General features: G+C 41.1%; 1 protein-coding gene and 1 non-coding gene across 2 annotated transcripts in view; both read right to left on the reverse strand.

The window, feature by feature from the left end:
• Window positions 1-8308: 8308 nt before the first annotated feature.
• Window positions 8309-21337, reverse strand: part of LOC148825756 (antigen WC1.1-like) — a 60196-nt gene continuing 47167 nt past the window's right edge. The window contains exon 20 of the mRNA XM_088926340.1: window positions 8309-8379. Within this exon, the coding sequence (XP_088782466.1) occupies window positions 8309-8379 (71 nt within the window). The remainder of the gene's footprint in view (window positions 8380-21337) is intronic.
• trnai-uau (transfer RNA isoleucine (anticodon UAU)) lies at window positions 14621-14714 on the reverse strand. Its single transcript has 2 exons — window positions 14677-14714; window positions 14621-14656 (listed from the first exon to the last, which is right to left on the reverse strand). It is a non-coding gene; the product is annotated as a tRNA-Ile (tRNA).

The raw sequence follows: 21337 nt of genomic DNA on the forward strand, positions 1-21337 counted from the left end.
TTTGGGAATGTTTGCACGGTTTCAATTGATTGTATCATGTCCCAGAAGCAACAGGCATGAAACTGTTGATTCCACTATTGTAGTAAATGTAGTAGAGTTAACCATTTGACAATAGATTAAGGTCTGCCTTCACAGAGCATAGAACAGGATAAAATGAGTTTTGTGTGAGCTTTATTAAGTTATACCCTCACACAACAGAGTATATTAAGGAAGTACAGAGTTGGTATAAAATTGCATCATTTGGTGTGTTACACTGTTACCACACTTAAGAGACCAAGGAAATGTACTGGATTAAAGCTCTGCATTGTTCATTGTTATTCTGACATTGTTAAACATTTTACACATTGTTTGGTTACGAAAGTCGATGTGAGGACAGGATTTGTTTTTTTGTATTTTAAACAATGTATGTTGTTGCACCATAGTACTCATTCTACATATTTGCCCTTCATTCCAGGATTCATCATCCACAGGCACTGTTAGGAGGGTAGGAACTTAACAGTACTAACATTCAGGCTGTGCTGCCAGACATAACCTGACAAAAGAATATACCCAAGTGCTGCAGGGCTGCAAAGGTAAAAAAGAATCAATGTATACATGCATAACAGATCAAATCACACTTAAAACCTCACACTTAGAACAAAAAAATAGCACAAGGATACGATGTTTTTCCTTCTGATGAAAAAAATAGGTGCAACTGGGGACCAAGAGCCAAGCTGGACCCTTGATGCATGCCCGACAGCATTGAAAGACTGGGTAACAGAAATCTGTGAAGAATGCAGGTTGCTTGCTGTGGACAGTGGTGATAGACATAACCTGCATTTCCTACCGGAGATTGTTCCTCATCTCACGAGGCTTGCTTGCTATCTCCCACTCTGGATAGGCTTAATGGTTCCACTCTTCAAAAGTGTGAACATTACTGCAAGTTCAGCCAATGAGGAGGCGGATTTCAAAAACCTAATACAATCAGTGCTGAAGCATGACACTCTGCCAATGCGAGTTGACAGGTTCCTTATGAAGCACCTAGCACACATAGGAGGTATGAGAATATCAATGGGTGCTCATAGTGTTTCCCAGCAGTGTGAGAGGGCCGTTGTCAGTGCTACCACCTGTGAGGCAGAGACATCCAGCACTACCTAAAAAACGGAAAACATCTTTTTATCTTGTGCCTTGTTCTGAGTGGTTACAACATAGATTGTTCGGTTCCTGTGAAAAAGGCTGTAGTGGCTCTGATGAGGAATGGAAGCAGCAGAGACCTGCCCCCAGTAAAGGTGAGTGGAGACACTGTGAGTGTACTGAACACTTGTGCCTTTGATGTCAGTGCCTATGCAGTGCATATTGTGACAGCAGGACTTCTAGCAGTTATGTTAATCAGGCTGTAGATAGCATCTACAACTGGTGAAACATTTGGCACAGAAAGGTGTGCACAAAGATGTTTATGTTCTAAGAGCTAAAATTTTGAGGGACATTTTTGGTGCAACGAAAATAGTCAGGGCTACAACAAGTGAGGGCTGAATGTAACATTTCAGAAATCATAGCAAAAGTGTTGTTAACACTTGTTCAAATTACAGATGTGCAGAACACTCTGATAGAAATGAAAGTTTGTGACCCAGCTTTATCAGAACACATCTTGTGTAATGGTACTGTAGAGCACAGCTTGTCAACTGGGCAACATCCTGTCATTGACTGTGACGTGGGAGATTGGCTGAGTCGTGAAGAAAACACTGTCCAGTCTCAAAATATCTTTGAGAGTCAACTTTCAGATTTTCCACATAACCTGGAATTAAATGGGACCTTCAAATTAAGAGGTGTCACTGCGTTCTGCCCACCTGTCCTGGGTCATTACATTGCATACTGCAAAAGACACGACTTCACCTGGGAGAAATCTGGCAATCTAACAAAGGCAGTCATATCTGTGTCTTCAGAGCTCAAGGTGTGCCCTCATGCTGTATTCTACACCAAGGACTGACCAGAAGTACAGATAAAAGGACTGAGCTAATCGTTTCATGTTTGCGCATAAGACCCCTGTAAATACAAACACGTGGATAATGCCAGTTTTTCAAAGAACCTAGATATATGTTCACTTCTGTTCTGTGAAAATAAAAATAATTTCCAATATTGCCACGGTCTGCATGTGTGAGATGGTAGACTCTTGTTTCTCGGATGTGTTATGAAACTTTGTACATAGTGCCCCTTAAAATAAAAGTCCTGAAGTCCTGGTTCCTTTTCACTTTGGCTTTGCATAAAAAAGAGCAACAATGGTTCAGAAAGTTGCAAATTCAAGTCTTTTTAAATATGTGGCTACACAGACAGGTCAAATCTTCACACGTCCCTTGATGCCTATGTTTACTTAAGAAGGAGACAAAATGAAACTGATTACTTCTTCAGATTTTTAAAAAAGGACAATGCTATGCAATGAGGTATTAAGACTTGTTTGTTAAAGCCTCTTTGTAAGAACATACAATTGTTTGCTAATGTCGCTTTTTAAGGCTACACTTGAAACTGTTCTAATTCGGGTATGATATTGGAGAAAAATTAATTTTCCTGTTCACACAAACGCATAGAAGATAATGATATTAAATGCAAAATCCACCGCGGCCCCCCCGTACCTGGGCAAACAGAGGAACAAAGTTGCAGAATTGTTCCTCTCATGCTGGTAACAGAGTGCTTTAACTCAGTTGACGGATTTACTCGAGGTCAAAGTCACTGTGCATGGTCACATGATCAATGGAAAAACAAGGCGCGATATCTCGGGAACGAAAGCAGCACAAACGCTACTTTCAACGGCACAAACCGGCACAATCCCAGCACTAACAAATGAGACCGGTCCGGTTCTCCTAAGACGTTGTAGGGGGGCTGAGTGACATCACAACCCCCCAAAAAGAAGGCGCTATATCTCGTGAAAGAAAGTAGCTGGGAAGTTACTTTCAACAGCACAAACACAGCACTAACGATTGAGACCGGTCCGGTTCCCCAACGACGTTGAAGGGGGCTGAGTGACGTCACAACCCCGAAAAAACAAGGCGCTATATCTTGGGAACGAAAGCAGCACAGAAGCTACTTTCAACGGCACAAACATAGCACTAACGAATCACGTGGGTTTCATTGTTTGTGCTGTCTGTAGGAGGGGCAACTTCACGGAGCATACTACCTGAATGCAGAATCTCTTTCTGCGTGTTTAAGTGTTTAGAGAAAATTCCCACAACACTACTAAAAACTTTGCCCCTCTACTGAGCATATACTATATTTTCCTGATATAGGAAACAGAGCAAATAAAAGAATCACCATTTAATTACATGCAATACCAGATGCAATCTCTTACCATCTGAAGAGCAAGAGTTCACATGAAAGTACATCAAAACCTGATAGTTTCAACAAAAAAGTGTCTCTTGTGGGACAAATATTCAGGAAGCCGCTACAAATAATCATCTGGTACCAATTTTTCTATGTATATAACCATTCTCTCTTGTGCGTTAAGACTTTCAGCGATCCAGAACCCTGAATTACAATGGAAAATGGTTTTATATATATACTATGTACCAAGATCTCTCAGTAACAAAAACAAAACCACAATAATATTATAAGAAGAAGGAGACATGTTCTCCTGGTTCTGTGGCTGAACCATATATATACACACAAAAAAGAATATGCAAAAACTTTGTTTTAATCTGAAATTTTATATACAAAGATTTTAAAGTCACTATGTACAATAGATATTTATCATTAAAATCTTAAAATCATTCACTGATGATAACTTCTCAGTATATGTATATTATGTATTATTATATTGACATTTATATTGGTTATATATACATATCACAGCCTGTTAAATATTCACTTTAAATTCATGAGCTCTTAAGCCCATAGTGGTAGTGAGGATGAATCAGATGTTAAATCGAGGAAGGGAGACAGTAGATTGAGACCCACCCCCCAGACAGACTGAGAAAGGGTTCATTGTCACACAGATGAGCACATTTGCAAGACAATGCGAGGCTCCGAACCACAGCAGCCACAAATCCTGCTCCTGTGTCAATGTTAAAGGGTTTATAAGACATTCAACACACATTTATTGATTCATGGCATAACTTGTCCTCCCTATTCACTAACATTATAAGACCATGTCCCAGTTTTCAAACTGTACACTAAGCCCTTTCTCCAGGTCCACACCATGACGCAGCGTAAGAAGTGTGGACTTCAAGTACATGAGGATTTGAGAGGCACCGTTACAAAAAAGGGGGCATGGGACACCCCCCCAAGTGACGTCACCGGTTTGTTACGCGGGTCAAAACGCTTCCTGTGGTTGCTGCTGCTTTTGCAGTGAGTGAGTGCATGTGGACAGAATTTCTTAAAAATCTTTTTCCTTCCTCCATTCGCAGGCTGATGAACTTGAATCTCACCGCGTCTATCCCTGAACCAAAAGGGAGTGACGCGTTGTGTTCATTCGTGTTGAGCAGACTCGACTCCAAATGGGCGAAGTAAACAAGGGAAAACTTGGTGATACCGCCCTGTTTATACGCAGCTTTGTGTTACTAAAGACATTTCAACTCGACTATCCCAGTACACAAATGACAGTAGAAGGAAAATCATTCATTCGCTTTCTTTCAATGCAAACTAGGCTGGACCTCAAAGCTTTGTACTATTGAATACGTCTATTATTAAATATTCCATCTACAAAATATACCGCAGGTTAACCAATATTATATTCATCAAAATGGGGTGGCGAAATCAAATCTGTACGTCAAAACATTGTACCTAGAACACAAACAGGATGAATCTGAATGTAACACAATCTACAGACGAAAATAATACATACAGCATGAATACTTAAAGTAGTTCACATAGGGAGCTGTGTCAGCATGCGTAGGCTGCAAAGGAACAAGTAGAGGTTTATTCCTGTGCTGAAAAGAGAAAAAAAGAAACAACATTCTGGCCATGGAGCCTTCTTCGGGCGTCAAAACCTTCTTCTACAGCTGAAATGTTGTTTCTTATCTTTCCAGCAGGGAATAAACCTTTACTTGTTCCCGAACTGAAGGTAGTCTAATTTATGTAATTTTGATACATAAAATATGCATGTATTAAAACCATAAAAAATAATATTTTAGTTTCCAATTTTGGGGGAAAAGCAAGCGCTATCTTGATATTAGTGGTTCTATAATAATTAAGCCTGCTTTACTACACCAGCTACATCACTTCTTCGTTGGGTATTCCTCAGACTATATTCAGAAGACGGCAAAACAGAGCACAAAGCAATAACTCATCATAGCAATTAACAGGGTCTAGGAGGAGAAGTTGATCGAACAAAGTTGTAATCATTTTCTTAAGACTTTTTTGTGCACTGCAGAAGATTGAAAAGGGCAGCAGAGGACAGTCGGGGATGTAATTTCACGAAAAACATTTGTTCTGTCTAAATTGCCAGTATTTAACACACTGACTGGACACTCCATTACATTAACACTGCATTGAGAGAGAGAGGGGTTAATACAGACACACTGACTGGACACTCCAGTACATGAACACTGCACTGAGAGAGAGAGGGGTTTATACAGACACAGTGACTGGACACTCCAGTACATGAACACTGCACTGAGAGAGAGAGGGGTTCATACAGACACACTGACTGGACACTCCAGTACATGAACACTGCACTGAGAGAGAAAGGGGTTCATACAGACACACTGACTGGACACTCCAGTACATGAACACTACACTGAGAGAGAGAGGGGTTCATACAGACACACTGACTGGACACTCCAGTACATTAACACTGCACTGAGAGAGAGAAGGGTTAATAAAGACACACTGACCAGACACTCCAGTACATTAACACTGCACTGAGAGAGAGGGGTTCATACAGACACACTGGCTGACTGGACACTGCTTTAATGTACAATGCGGTACATTAACACTGCACAGAAGAGATAGTTACCGCCACGTCGATAAATAATCTGCCCACAAACATATTTCCAAGACTCCAAAGTCTCCTAAATTGGTTTTCACATAAAGAAAGTGTATCAGTTGATGACAAATTCAATAATACTTAGACAAAACCGAGTTTCTGGCCACATTCAAAGAACAGCAATAACATTAATGAGAATATACCGGGGTAAAGTTAGCTTGAAGTTCGAAAACGATTTTGGCACGCCTGTAGCGCTTTCACGAAATCTCTTAGAGTTACAAAAACACTTGCTTTGTGTATAAAATACATTGTGGATGATTTCTCAGCCTTTACTTTTTCGGTTTTATGACATTTTTTGGACGAAGCACGAATATTCTTTTGTCCATATCTCCGCAATGGAAGCACATAACGCCTTCAAACCAAAAGCATTTTAAAGACCACGACTTGTGGATATTTCCACACCCTTAACATCAAACTATCAGTGAGCTAATTATCTTTTTTTAAACCTCCGGTTTTTCATCGATGCGTAATTACGCACGAACTGGAACCCGGGGGACCGCTGTGTGCACACGTTCACAACGCGAGAAATACTGTTCAATACGGCTTCATGCGAAAAACCCGTATATGACCATAGGAAGCAGAACAGCGCAGTCTCCCATTACCCAGACTGTAAGCATGGGAATAAAGCTTTGTTTGATTTCTGAAACCCTTCCTTTACATCCTGTTTTCATTCAGGTAAGGGTCAACTATATTCACAATACTACTGACAGCAGGAAGATTAAAATATTCTTTACTCAGCAGCTTATTAAAAACAGCTCCCATGATGTTCAAACCGACGTTTTACACAGAACACTGACACAGCTTTGTGTTCTGAATCTCTTTTTCTCGTGCTTTTATTTAATGTGGCACAATGCACTGGGATAGGGGTATTCTGTTCACAAACCAATAGCATTTAAACCACAGCACCCACAATGCTGCAAGTGTTTTGCACACTCAGAAGGTCCTCTGACTTTTCCCAGCTTTGTTTTGGGTTGTGGAACCTTTCTTTATATTTTTTAGGATTTTCTGAAGATAACACTACAAGTAATACACTGGGATAGGTGGGTCGTCTTCATGGCTCAATAGCATTTCAAATACAGCACCCACACTGCTGTACCCAAGTGTTTTACACACCAGACAGGCCCCCGAACCTCGTACAACTTTGCTGTGGCTGTGGCCCCTTTCTTTAATTTTTTATGATTTTCTGAAGATTACACTACAGCTAATACACTGGTATAGGTGGGTCGTCTTCATGGCTCAATAGCATTTCAAATACAGCACCCACACTGCTGTACCCAAGTGTTTTACACACCAGACAGGCCCCCGAACCTCGTACAACCTTGCTGTGGCTGTGGCCCCTTTCTTTATTTTGTAATGATTTTCTGAAGATAACGCTACAGGTAATATAGTGCCATAGGTGGGTCGACTTCATGGCTCAATAGCATTTCAAATACAACAGCCACACTGCTGAAACCAAGTGTTTTACACACCACACAGGTCCCTTAACCTTATACAACCTTTCTGTGGTTGTGGCCCCTTTATTTATTTTTTTAATAAGAATTTTAGTTTTTCAATATGGCACCATTAGACAGGCGGTACATGGGGATTGGGGGGTGCTATTCATGAGTCAATAGCTCTTCAAGCACAACAGCCACAGTGCTGCAACCAGGTGTTTTACACCAGACATTTCCCCTAACCTTATACAACCTCGCTTTGAGTTGTGGAACATTTCTTTATTTTTTAATGTTTTTTTTTTACTGTAATCAAGTGTTGTGCTCACTAGGCAGGCCTCCTGACCTTTCACAGTCATGCTTTGTTGTGTGCAACTTTAATTATCTTTTTAGGATTTTTTGAACATGGCAACTTCCACCGAGACGGGTGGGGGGTGTGGGGGTGCTCTTCAATATCTTTTTCATCTATACACACAAACGGATGTAACCAAGACACTCAGAACCTGTCACGCAGGGGCTGACTGCTGAGGATAGGGATCCAATGCGGTGCCCTTGGTAGGGTTGGCGCGAGACGCAGGCATAGTCGGAGTAAACAGGCAGGGGCCCGAGTCCGGGAAGGCGTAGTACAGGCGTAGGCACAGAATCGACAGGCGAAGGCGTAGTCGAGGGACTGGCAGGGGTCGGAGTCCGGGAAGGCGTAGAAGTTGCGTCGGTAGGCAGAGGCGTAAACGAAGAGACAGGCTGGGGTCAGGATCCGAGAAAGCGTAAAACAGGCGAAGGTACAAAATCGAGTGGCTAAAGCGGTTGTCGGAAAAGCGGGGTCAAGGTCCAGGGGAGAAGTCATAGTAAGGCAAAGGCGTAGTTAGTAGGTAAGCTCCGGGAGAGAATCTCAATCGTGAGCAATGACCGGGGGACAGATGAGGGTTTAAGTAGAGGACTGATTGACATGTGCACGTTTGGTATGGGGAGAGCTCAAGGGAATGCGGGAGCGCTTGCCTGCGTGAGGGAGATTCATGACAGAACCAACAGAATCAACCTGAACTCATAGAAAAACAAGAATGCCCCCGAGACACCTGCATCCCCCTCCTGGACCACTCTGGTATCAACACCCCCAAACCCATCCATACCAGCTAACAAGACTCAGAATCGGTGCAACCCTCCAACCTGGACCAAGAGCAGGATGGGACAAGACCCTGCACCACACTACGTACACAGGTTTGTATTTTTGGCTGAAGATGAAAATGTCTAACATAGATTGTTTTGGTTCTAGCAAACAATAAAAATAGTTGTTAAAATCCAAACACACATAATGAGATCACTCTCTGTCAGTATGTGTAACATTCTGGGTCTTGGCTCCTCTGTATTTGGGCTAAAGAGAGTTCAACAACATTATTAAATGCACTGACATCATAATCTGACAAGATCCATTGTTTAGGGGAGACTTGACCACCCACTGTCCCCCTGGTATCGTGAAGCTCATTGTCCTTTAGCTTTCCAAAACCAGAATCACTTGGGACTCCGGGGGGATCGGTGTATGCAAAATATGAATTCCTTATGCAAGAAATTGTATATGGTCAATATAGCGATCATATCTTATCAGCAGATGGTAATCTCCAAGGAACAAGTAATAGGTTTATTCCACGCTGAAAAATGATCAAATGATTGATGAACCCAAGTGATTTGAAAGAAATGTTAAACAACTCAAAGCAAGGTTGTATAAGGTTAGGGGAGCTGTCTGGTGTGTAAAACACCTGGTTGCAGCACTGTGGCTGTTGTGATTGAAGAGCTATTGACTCATGAATAGCACCCCCCAATCCCCATGTACCGCCTGTCTAATGGTGCCATATTGAAAAACTAAAACTCTTATTAAAAAAATAAATAAAGGGGCCACAACCACAGAAAGGTTGTATAAGGTTAAGGGACCTGTGTGGTGTGTAAAACACTTGGTTTCAGCAGTGTGGCTGTTGTATTTGAAATGCTATTGAGCCATGAAGTCGACCCACCTATGGCACTATATTACCTGTAGCGTTATCTTCAGAAAATCATTACAAAATAAAGAAAGGGGCCACAGCCACAGCAAGGTTGTACGAGGTTCGGGGGCCTGTCTGGTGTGTAAAACACTTGGGTACAGCAGTGTGGGTGCTGTATTTGAAATGCTATTGAGCCATGAAGACGACCCACCTATCCCAGTGTATTAGCTGTAGTGTAATCTTCAGAAAATCATAAAAAATTAAAGAAAGGGGCCACAGCCACAGCAAGGTTGTACGAGGTTCGGGGGCCTGTCTGGTGTGTAAAACACTTGGGTACAGCAGTGTGGGTGCTGTATTTGAAATGCTATTGAGCCATGAAGACGACCCACCTATCCCAGTGTATTAGCTGTAGTGTAATCTTCAGAAAATCATAAAAAATTAAAGAAAGGGGCCACAGCCACAGCAAGGTTGTACGAGGTTCAGGGGCCTGTCTGGTGTGTAAAACACTTGGGTACAGCAGTGTGGGTGCTGTATTTGAAATGCTATTGAGCCATGAAGATGACCCACCTATCCCAGTGTATTAGCTGTAGTGTAATCTTCAGAAAATCATAAAAAATTAAAGAAAGGGGCCACAGCCACAGCAAGGTTGTACGAGGTTCGGGGGCCTGTCTGGTGTGTAAAACACTTTGGTACAGCAGTGTGGGTGCTGTATTTGAAATGCTATTGAGCCATGAAGACGACCCACCTATCCCAGTGTATTAGCTGTAGTGTAATCTTCAGAAAATCATAAAAAATTAAAGAAAGGGGCCACAGCCACAGCAAGGTTGTATGAGGTTCGGGGGCCTGTCTGGTGTGTAAAACACTTGGGTACAGCAGTGTGGGTGCTGTATTTGAAATGCTATTGAGCCATGAAGACCACCCACCTATCCCAGTGTATTAGCTGTAGTGTTATCTTCAGAAAATCATAAAAAATTAAAGAAAGGGGCCACAGCCACATCAAGGTTTTACGAGGTTCGGGGGCCTGTCTGGTGTGTAAAACACTTGGTTTCAGCAGTGTGGCTGCTGTATTTGAAATGCTATTGAGCCATGAAGACGACCCACCTATCCCAGTGTATTACTTGTAGTGTTATCTTCAGTAAATCCTAAAAAATATAAAGAAAGGTTCCACAACCCAAAACAAAGCTGGGAAAAGTCAGAGGACCTGCTTAGTGTGCAAAACACTTGCAGCATTGTGGGTGCTGTGGTTTAAATGCTATTGGTTTGTGAACAGAATACCCCTATCCCAGTGCATTGTGCCATATTAAATAAAAGCATGAGAAAAAGAGATTCAGAATGCAAAGCTGTGTCAGTGTTCTGTGTAAAAAATCGGTTTGAACATCATGGGAGCTGTTTTTAATAAGCTGCTGAGTAGATAGATAGATACTTTATTGATCCCGTGAGTAAAGAATATTTTAATCTTCCTGCTGTCAGTAGTATTTTCAATATAGTTGACCCTTACCTGAATGAAAAAAGGGCGTAAAGGAAGGGTTTCAGAAATCAAACAAAGCTTTATTCCCGTGCTTACAGTCTGGGTAATGGGAGACTGCGCTGTTCTGCTTCCTATGGTCATATACGGGTTTTTCGCATGAAGCCGTATTGAACAGTATTTCTCGCGTTGTGAACGTGTGCACACAGCGGTCCCCCGGGTTCCAGTTCGTGCGTAATTACGCATCGATGAAAAACCGGAGGTTTAAAAAAAGATAATTAGCTCACTGATAGTTTGATGTAAAGGGTGTGGAAATATCCACAAGTCGTGGTCTTTAAAATGCATTTGGTTTGACGGCGTTCTGTGCTTCCATTGCGGAGATAAGGACAAAAGAATATTCGTGCTTGGTCAAAAAAATGTCATAAAAACGAAAAAGTAAAGGCTGAGAAAGCATCCACAATGTATTTTATACACAAAACAAGCATTCTCGCAACTCTAAGAGGTTTCGTGAAAGCGCTACAGGCGTGCCAAAATCGTTTTCGAACTTCGAGCTAACTTTACCCCGGTGTGGTTTAGCTGGTTAAAGCACCTGTTTAATAAAGAGGAAATCCTGGGTTTAAATTCTAGCGTTACCTTTCTTCCTGTCTTGTTTTACAGAACAGATCATTTGGGACACTCACAGAGGGCTTGATTTGGTTTAATGCATGTATTCATTTCCTTTGTGGAACTTTTTTAAATCATATATCTTATGAAAGATGAAATGTGAAATTTTTACCCAAAGTAAACATCATCACCGCAGAAATTTAATTTATCTGCAAAACCTTAACTATTTTGATATTTGCAGTAGTAACAATTGAGTACCAGAGTCAACATTACCGGGAATTTCCAATAATTACCGACATCGGCAACTTCCAAGCAGATAGTTTTCACCCATGGAAATTTATGTTCTAATGGGTGGCGGGAGAATTCATTTATACTCCCGTTGCATCCTCAGCTAAAGTAATTTAAAATACAACGCAAAATTGTTTGAGAACTTGACAAGCAAAAACGACAGATCGCCGGAGTTGTATTTCAATATTTTCGGATATTTACCTTAATTTGAATATATATGTTAACCTAAGAGCTGTTCAATATAATGTAATTTTGTTGTACTTTTAAAATATTTTAGCTGAGGATGCGAGAGGGGCTATTACACCTTGCCAGACATCTAAAGTAACTGTAAAAAAGGCTGGAATTTTAATAAAACTGGCGATCTAAAGAAAGCTACAATTTGCATTGTACAGTATGCAAAGGAACGAGTAGGTTTATTCCATGCTGAAAAGAGAAGAAAAAAGCACAACATTTCATGCATTGGGCCTTCTTCAAGTGTGGAGAAGGTGTTCTTAGCACACCTGAAGGCTCCACAGCCGAAACTTTGTTTTCTTTCTTGTCTTTTCAGCATGAAATAAACCTATTACTCGTTCCCTTGCAGCTTACGCATGCTGACGCAGACACTAAAAATAGACACTAAAATAGGATTGTTACTGTGTCTCTGTCCGGTTTGTATATTACCGAATGCCCCGCACAGTTTAAAAGATACCAGTAAGGACACACAAATACTAATACGATACTTATTGCAAATAGTCCCGGCAGCTGCGGGGTTGAAGGTGAACATGTATCGAATTCTAATGGCTTCTATTTCCATTGATGAAGGAGACAGATTCACGATGAGATCCTTCACACGATTAGGCGAAGACATCGCTATTTCGGTCTGATGTAAAGGCTACATTTGTGTCAGCAGTACTATAATTGTAAGACTTATACACTTTCAGGGGCTGCATCTGTAGCGCTTCATCTAAGAGGATTTTCTTTACTTTAGCGCACGGTTACATTCACCCACACAACTTATTCTCTGAATGCCCAATGGCTCAATAACCCTGTTTTCTTCTTGGATCTAGCAATGTACAGTCCCATTCCCTTCAAAAATATAAGAAATATATTCAGTGAACAAATATATTTAATGAACTGTGTAACACAGAGCTGGAAAGGTGAACCCAGGATGGCTGAGCAATTGATAAGTTGGAGTTGTCTTTTTATACGTGAGTAATTGCAAATGTCTGAATCCGATTCATATTCAAATGTTAAACAAGCGAAAAATGCATCACTATAGACCAGGATGACCAAGTGGTTAAGGCGTCCACGTGGGTTCACCCCCCCTCCTGTAATAATTTTGAAGTGACAGAACACTTTGAAGATTTACATTCTATTTAAATATGAATTTACTAAATTTCAGTTCTCTTCACTCTGGGATAACTGAACTCTCACTATTGCATACTGAAGGCTTTACATGCATTAGTTCAGGTGGGTAGCTGCGTCAGCATGCGTAGTCTGCAAAAGAACAAGTAATAGGTTTATTCCATGCTGAAAAGAGAAGAGAGAAAAGATAATGTTTCAGCTGTGAAGCCTTCTTCAGAAACGTTGTGTTTCTCTCTTCTCTATTCAGCATGGAATAAATCTATTACTTGTGCCTTCAACGCCACCTGTCTGATCAAGAAAGCACAACAGCACCTGTACTGCCTAAGACGGTTGAAGAAGTATAAGATATGTCCCCAGATCCTTACTAACTTTTACAGATGCACCACAGAAACCACACTGACAGGTTGCATCACAGTGTGGTATGGCAACTACAGTATTGCTGACCACAAAGCCCTACAGCGGGTGGTGAAAACTGCCCAGTCCATCACTGGGGTTGCCCTCCCATCTATACAGGACATTTATGACAGACGGTGCTTGAGGAAAGCTCTAAGCATCTTCAAAGACCCCACACAGCCCAGCTACAGACTGTATGACCCTCTACCATCTGGAAAACGGTACCAGAGCATTCTGGCCTGGACTTCCAGACTCAGAGACAGTTTTTAATTGATAAAATTCCTTGTGAATAATTGTAGTGTCTGGAAAGCAATTGTTCATTACTTAATGACGATATTATTTCCACTACATTTAGGACAGTTCCAATGTAATCTATTGTTCCGCTTAGTCTGCTTAGTCTCCTACTTTAGTAATGTCTAATGGGCAGCAGCTGTTATTTTAGGTTTGTTGCAATTGAGAACAGGTTTGCTACAGAGCTGCTGACAAATTTCAGCAGCCAGTTTGTTGCAACTGACCCGTTGTAGCTACCAATCAGCAGCAAGGAGAAACAAACATTAGTTTTGCCTTTTTTTTATAAAAAAAAGGAAAACTGAGTAGTAGTTTATGTGGTAATTTCAGGTACAATGTATGAACTAAAGTTAACTAGTCCCACAGTAATGCGTGGGATCCTATCAACAGAAAAAAAAAAATAGTTGTAACCCGAAAACACAACAAACACAAAACGAGAAGTCTCCCGGGAACCTAGGTAAATCCCTGTAGTAGTCTAGCAACTATAAAAAAACAACCAAACGCAACAACTTCAAAAGAAAAAGAACATTAAAAACAAATCTGGGGAACAACAAAAACACAGAATCTAATGCGAGAGCTTTTTCAAGTCTTCAGTGCTCCTCTCCTCTCAGTAGACCTCTCTCATATATTTGTGTACAGGTCAGCTGGAGGTAAACAGCTGAGAGTAATTTAAGTAGGGAGCTGCGTCAGCATGTGTGGGCTGCAAATGGAAAAGTCAAGGTTTATTCCATGCTGAAAATAGAAGTAAACACAACGTTTCAGCTGTGGAGCCTTCTTTGATTGTGACTCGAAATAAACCTTTACTTGTTCGTTTGATATTAATTTATTTCCATCAAATACCTAAGAGTATCTAAACTCGACAGTTGCTTTCAGTAGCTAAAGACAATGCTCCAGGTGAGGCTTGAACTCACAACCTCGGCATAGCTCCGCTGTGCACTGCTGTATAAGTACCGCCCGCTGACCGATTGCGCCACTGGAGCTGTGCAAGTTGTACTCCTCATACAGACTGACGCTGCAGAAACACAGGGTGAAAACGGTTTCGGTTGTGGATTCATCTCCACATGGGGAAAAGGAACAGTAAAATAGCAAGGAAAATACAAGAAAAGAAACTGAAAGAATTGTGCTAACAGCAAAGGGGGACGGAGGGAGGTGGTCGGAAAAGTAAATCAACCTGGCGGATTATTTGTAGCGACATTTTTTGAGTCAATCAGCACACGGATTTCTCTTCATGTGCCTTAAACTGTGCAGTTTGTATTTTCGTTGTAGATAGGTTTCTTCAGACGTCCAGTAAAGTGACAATAATGGAGAACTAGCTGACGCACCCCGTTGTGAAGACCCTCTGTAAGGTGATTACACGTTTCATTTTCAAGTCGCCTCCTTTACACGCAATTGCAGCCCCGACACTGAGAGAAAGCATGAGAAATGGCTTCAATTTCAATGTGAAGCGCAGTTCAGGCTCGATGGCTTCACATCTCCCATCAATCAAATAAAATTGCAGTGAAGCGATCTAAATAAGACTCTGAAGTACTGGGAAAGGCGATTATTTTGAGCGTGCCTCCCAGGGTCTGCTACGAGGCTGAAGTTGGCTTCTTATTCGCCAGCTTCTTATTCGTGTTTTTCGTTCCACCTTAAATGCTGCTGCTGTGATGTTATGTCGCCTTTCGCCTGTAGATGGCTCTCTTCGATCAGTACTAATCCGGCTGGAATACTGTAGACATCTTCACTGAAAGGGAATATCCAAATAAATAGCGACTGTCCAAATTATATTTTTGTATGGAATAGATTTCAGAAAATCGCAAACCAATTTTAAAAACTCACCACAACACGGACTTATACTGGGAAAAGGTGAATGCACTTTCTGCTTATTGCTACGGCCTTCCCTCCGATTATGAAAATGTCTCACAGTTCTGACGCCGACGTGTGAAAGACAATGAAACAGACTATCAAAATCCTGAAGTACAAGAAATTTTAATGCACCAGTTTTTTAAATATGACCCTCTGATCCTGGGATGTCAGAATACATTTAGAAAAAGTATGGCACGAATTGCACGAATTGCAATGGCACAAGTTGTTGAGAATATCACTGACCTTGCCGATATTTGCAGGGGATACGAATGTTTTGCACATGTTGAACTACAACACGTAAAAATTGAGCTTCTTAGTCAATATCACCGGGAATGTCCAATAATGACGAACATCAGTAGCTTCAAGGAAACTTAGACTCGCACATGGAGTTTTATCTTCGAATGGAGGGTGGGAGAATTCATTTGTACTCTCGTTGCTCATTAGCTAAACTATTTTAAAAATATGACACAGATTTGTTTGAGAAACTTGTAATCGCCTTAAAGAGAGTCTTCTTGAAGATGTGCACCAGCTAGCTCTACACTGTCAATTGACAGGACTTTAGAAAAAACTGTTCTCATACAACCAACATACAAATTACACATCTTAAGGAACAAATCCGTGTACTAAATAACATAAAACTGTCGCTGCAAATTATCACCAAGCTGTTTTATGTGTCTGACCACCTCTTTCCTACTTTGCAGCGAGCACAAATCTTTCTGTTTCTTCATCGTTATTTTACTGTCTCTTTCCTCCATGTGGAGATGGATCCACAGCCGAAACTTTAGGTCAGTTCCTGTTACTCTGTCTGATTGAAAGAGCTGTATTAAAGGCACTCCCATCTCTGCAGGAAAGTTATTGCTGCTCTCAACACAATATACTGCAGCCAAATATAGCGATACTGTCACTGCCTGTGGGCCACGTGTTCCTGCTGTCAGTCTATTATGTCATGTTCATCCACACCCAGAAACATTACTGCTGTAGCACAAGAGTTATACAGTATAGGCGCAGTCCATAGAGCAAGAATCTCTTAATCTCAGAACTGTGGGTTTTGCCCCCACATTGGGTCCCTCTGTGTCAATTTGATCCCCCCAATCCTCCTAGCATGACCTGATGGCGTAACAGTGATACCCAGTACCCAGCGTAATTCAGCTTTCTTTCCACTTGATTCAGATTTTGATCTGAAATCATCGGCCGAACAAGAGTTTGTCTAAATCGAGAGAGATCTGCTCACAAGCAAGTATTAAACACTTCAGCATTTTCTGTTCGAATACCACACTTTGTCAAAACACTGCCGCTTCTTAAGCTAATAAGTAACAGTTTTTGAGCACCCATTGTATTGTTAATGCTTATATTAAAAAAGCATAAATTCACATAATGGAATTTGGACTGAACAAAGTAGTCCAGCCCCTTTACAACATTACATACCCACTGATTAAAGCTTAAAACTACAGCAGCAGGAGTAACAATAATGGCAACAACATGTTTGGAGTTCGGCATTTCATTTCTTATGCAGAAACATCGTATCGGAATGAGCTGCCTTAGATAAAAGAGGAATTGCGGCTTCAGACCTTTTTTGCAGAGCATTGCGATGTTCTGTTCATGCTGACTACACGCTTTAAATTTGTCATTTACTGCAAGCGCTGCTTTTCCAGGTTTTTCTGAAATTCCTCGCATTTGAGCCACCACTAAAATATTTCATTCCCGTCGCTGAATACATCGTGGAAACGGTATTTGCAACGGAATGCTGTCACACATGAAACCTTTTTGTTATTCGGTTCTGAAGTTTGAAAATGAAAATAAAACGGGGGTCACTTCATAGGCTTGAAAGAAGTCCAAGCAGTATAAAAACCCGCAAATTCTCACAAATTGCATTGTGCTGCACCTTTCTTCTGCTGCTTTTATAAATCAGCCTTAAACATTTGAATGCATACCTTACTGCTGCTAATCACATTCACGTGTTTACGAAGCTTTTTTCTGTCCGTTATGTTTTTGCTAAGTAGTTTCTCCGTTTTCCTCGTACTGTGATTGTCAGCGAGCACATCAAGACTGAAACAGTGTAAAGGCAGGTAAAAAAGACAGGGTAAAACGCCTGACTGTCGGGAGTGGGATTTGAACCCGTGCCTCTATTTGGAGAGCGAAACACAAAGCTTAAAAGACACGATTCTGTGAATTTGCTGTTTTAAACCGCTCGACTATCCTGAAGAAATGGGTGCTGATTGCACCAGTTGCATCCGACTTTCCGTAACTTTAGGACGATTGATACGACTGGACGAACACAATTTGTGGCGTTTAGCATGACATGGAAAACGGTACCGCATTAGGGTCCGGACTACCAGACTCAGAAACAGTTTTTACCCCCGCACTATCAAACTATTAAAATCCCAGCCTCTCTCACTCTCACCTCACCTCTCAACTATGATCTGAACCTCACAGTGCCTTCTTTCTTACCAAAAACCCAAACACACATTGAAAATCTACCTCTACTATACATGTCAAAATCTCACTCCCCATAATTTCTATCCCTTTATTTCATTCTTTTGATGCATGTTTTTGCACATAACCTGTTACCTTTTTGTTGTTTTGCACACTGCCTATTGTTGTTTTTTGCACATCGGCTGTTGTCTCTGTCTCTGTGTTTTTTTCTTTGTACTACTTATGTCCGAGAGCTAGCTAAATAGCATTTAGTTATACCATATACCTGTATATGAGTATAATGACAATAAACTTGAATTTGAACTTGAACTTGACATAGTCTTATTATTATTTTATCGTTTACTCGTTTAAAAAAACACGGTCTTCTCGTTCCAAAGTCAGATTTTTAGTGCTTTCGAACGTTACTTCCAACCTGGACTGACAGCTCACCCGATCTGTTTGTGATCAGACCATGGAGTGGGGGGCTGTACCAAGCAAGCAAAAACAAGGCAGGATATGCAAGAATACTAATCACTGGCGACAGTTACTGTATGTTCTCTTACTATTGAGACTCCTACATTGCGAGTTTTCTGAAGACTTTGAAACTAAAGGAAAGCAAATCTCTTTTCCGTCGGGGATGTTGCTCAGTGGTAGAGCGCATGTTTGGCATGTGTGAGGTCTTGGGTTCGATCCCTGGCATCTCCAGGTGCTTTATATTACAGTACTCACATCGCAATCTTCTGTTAAGTGAGAACTCTTTGCTCGTGTTCAGAGAACACGTTTCCTAGTTAAAATCACTGTTTCATCCACTGTGGCAGTGAGGTCAGCACGGGAATACAGAGACAAGGTGGACTGAATAAGAACTGGATGTCCTGTGGATGCGAACAGAGCATAATAATTTAAATGAAAAAGAAAGAAAAGCCCAGCAGTGACTGTCCCCTCTGTACTGAGCCTGGTGGACAGCAGCTCTTCCAGTTGAGTCCCTCAGACCCTGAGTCTGTCCCTGTGCAGCTCCAGTCCACACAGATGTTCCAGCCCCTCCAGCTGTGGCCCCAGTGTCTTTCTGAGTGGAGCTGACTGTGAGACTGAGACTCTCTAACAGCACAGTGGAGCTGAACTGATACTTATACACTAATACACCCCCAGTCTGAACAGAGTGAGGACAAATCTCAGCTCCTCCTCCTTATTCTTATAGGTAGTAGTAGCAGTAGTAGTAGGAGGAGCAGTAAAATATTAGTAGTAGGTATTAATAGTAATAGTAGGTAGCAGTAGTATCAGTGGCAGGAGTAGTTGTAGTAATAGCTGTAGTAGTATTAGTAGTTATGCTGTATTTCAACTTTCCTGTTCAATATAGCAGAGCTCCTGTGTTACAGCCTCACCATAATAACTGCAGCAGCAGGAGCATAAGTGCAAGAGTCAGTTTGAAAAAGCAATTATATGATGATTTCTTATAAAAATCAGTCCTTGTTAATACAGCCTAAAAGCAGTGATATAAGACCGAGCTTCACTGGAGCTGCAGGTCAGACTCTGCAGTGAGTCTGTGGTTTGTGCTCTTCTGAGCTCGTCCAGCACAGGAAGCCAGGCTGTACTGTGAGGCTGTGGCTGGTTCCCCTCTCTGTGAACTGGGCTCAGGGGTCACTGATCTGGCAGCTGTGGGCTCTGTTCCAGGTCAGGAGCAAGAAGCTTCTATTAACCCTTTCCAGGACCTCCAGCCCTTCAGTATTACTGTCCTGATTCAGTGTCTTTACTGTAAGTCAGCCTCCAAACCTCTGTCAGAAGTGTTTAACAATTGCAATTGAGCAATATGTGATTATCTCATATTATTATTTTTACTTATTTAATGAATAGCAGTATTGCCACTCTTATAAGTGTAATATGATTATCAGCAGCAGCAGACCGATGGTCGTGTCTACAATAGTGACTAGTTGACCAGTCTGTAGCTCTGAGCAGTGAGACTCAGATCACATAGAAGACCTGTCTGTGTGTGATTCCACACCAGCCCTGGAATTCAGCATCTCCCACACGTCTTATAAATATACAGTTAAACAGAGTCTGATAACAGTTATACAGTTAATTAAATCATCAAACCGGCTGAGGAACTGAGAGCTCGGGTGGAAATAAAACCAATAGCTGCTCTTCAACCTCCAGGATCAGGAGTCTGATCCTCCTGGCTTCTATTCTGTGGAGATACGTGTAAAACGCTTAAAAGCGCTTATGACAGTGACTTGTGCTCTTTCTTTTCTGCTCCACAGGAGTATGCTTTATAACGCATTAGTCTGTGAAGTAAACATTTTTTTTTGTTTAATGAATTTCATTCCTAGGTTTGTCATTCTCCTACTCCTGTTGTTATGAATCGCTTCTCTTAACAGCCTGGTGTGTTTTTATTTTGGAGATGTTATATATCTGTAAGAAAAGCCCCCCCTCATGCTGAGGTTGTGGTTTTGAACCTCACCTGGAGCAGTATGGTCTGTGTCTTTAGCTACTGAAAGCAACTGACGAGTTTAGGTGCTGGAGATGAGGTTTAAATTAATTTGGAAGAAACAAATAAAGGCTTATTCTGTATCACACCCAAAGAAGGCTCCTCTGCTGTAATGTGTTTCCTTCTCGTTTCAGCATGGAATAAGTAGTTGCAAGAAAATCAGCCGCCTGAATAGGGACCCTGAGATGAGAAGTTCAATATTCTACTGACTGGACTATTCCCGTCTTCTCAGTTTCTTTCTGAAACAGCTTTTTTCAAGAAATACTTAAAATTTGTGAAAATTGAAATACAATCTTGTTTAAAAAATGCAGATTATTTTTTCCCAAAAACTGTAAATGGAGAAAACCAACCTGTTGGAATCTCTGTGGTACAATTGCTTAGTGTAGTCAGGTCGGGACTAAAATTAAAGTAAGGTGCTGGTTCAAGCACAACCAGGCTTGCCTTTCTCACTGATCCAACATGAACATCAGCTAGACAAAAAGTGGCATGTAATGTTTAATACCTTATTGATAATTGGAGGGAATACATGTGCTTTGCATGTATCGAATTACAGCACGTAACAACTGAGTACCTGAGTCGATATCACCAGGCAATTATTTTCTTGGAAAGATATCACCGAGATATCTTCTTAGACGAGAGGAGCACGATGCAGTACCAAAAATTTGAAAAAGCTCTCACAGTTAGATTCTGTGTTTTTGTTGTTTCCAAGATATGTTTTTAATGTTCTTTTTCTTTATGTTTTCAAGTTTTTTGTTTGTTTTTATAGTTGTTCAACTACTACAGGGATTTACCTATGTTCCCAGAATACTTCTCCTTTTGTGGTTGTTGTATTTTCAGGATACAAATATTTTTTTTTCTATTGATAGG

Source organism: Atractosteus spatula, chromosome 10 (genome assembly GCF_055471065.1).
Source record: "Atractosteus spatula isolate fAtrSpa1 chromosome 10, fAtrSpa1.hap1, whole genome shotgun sequence".
Taxonomy (NCBI): domain Eukaryota; kingdom Metazoa; phylum Chordata; class Actinopteri; order Semionotiformes; family Lepisosteidae; genus Atractosteus; species Atractosteus spatula.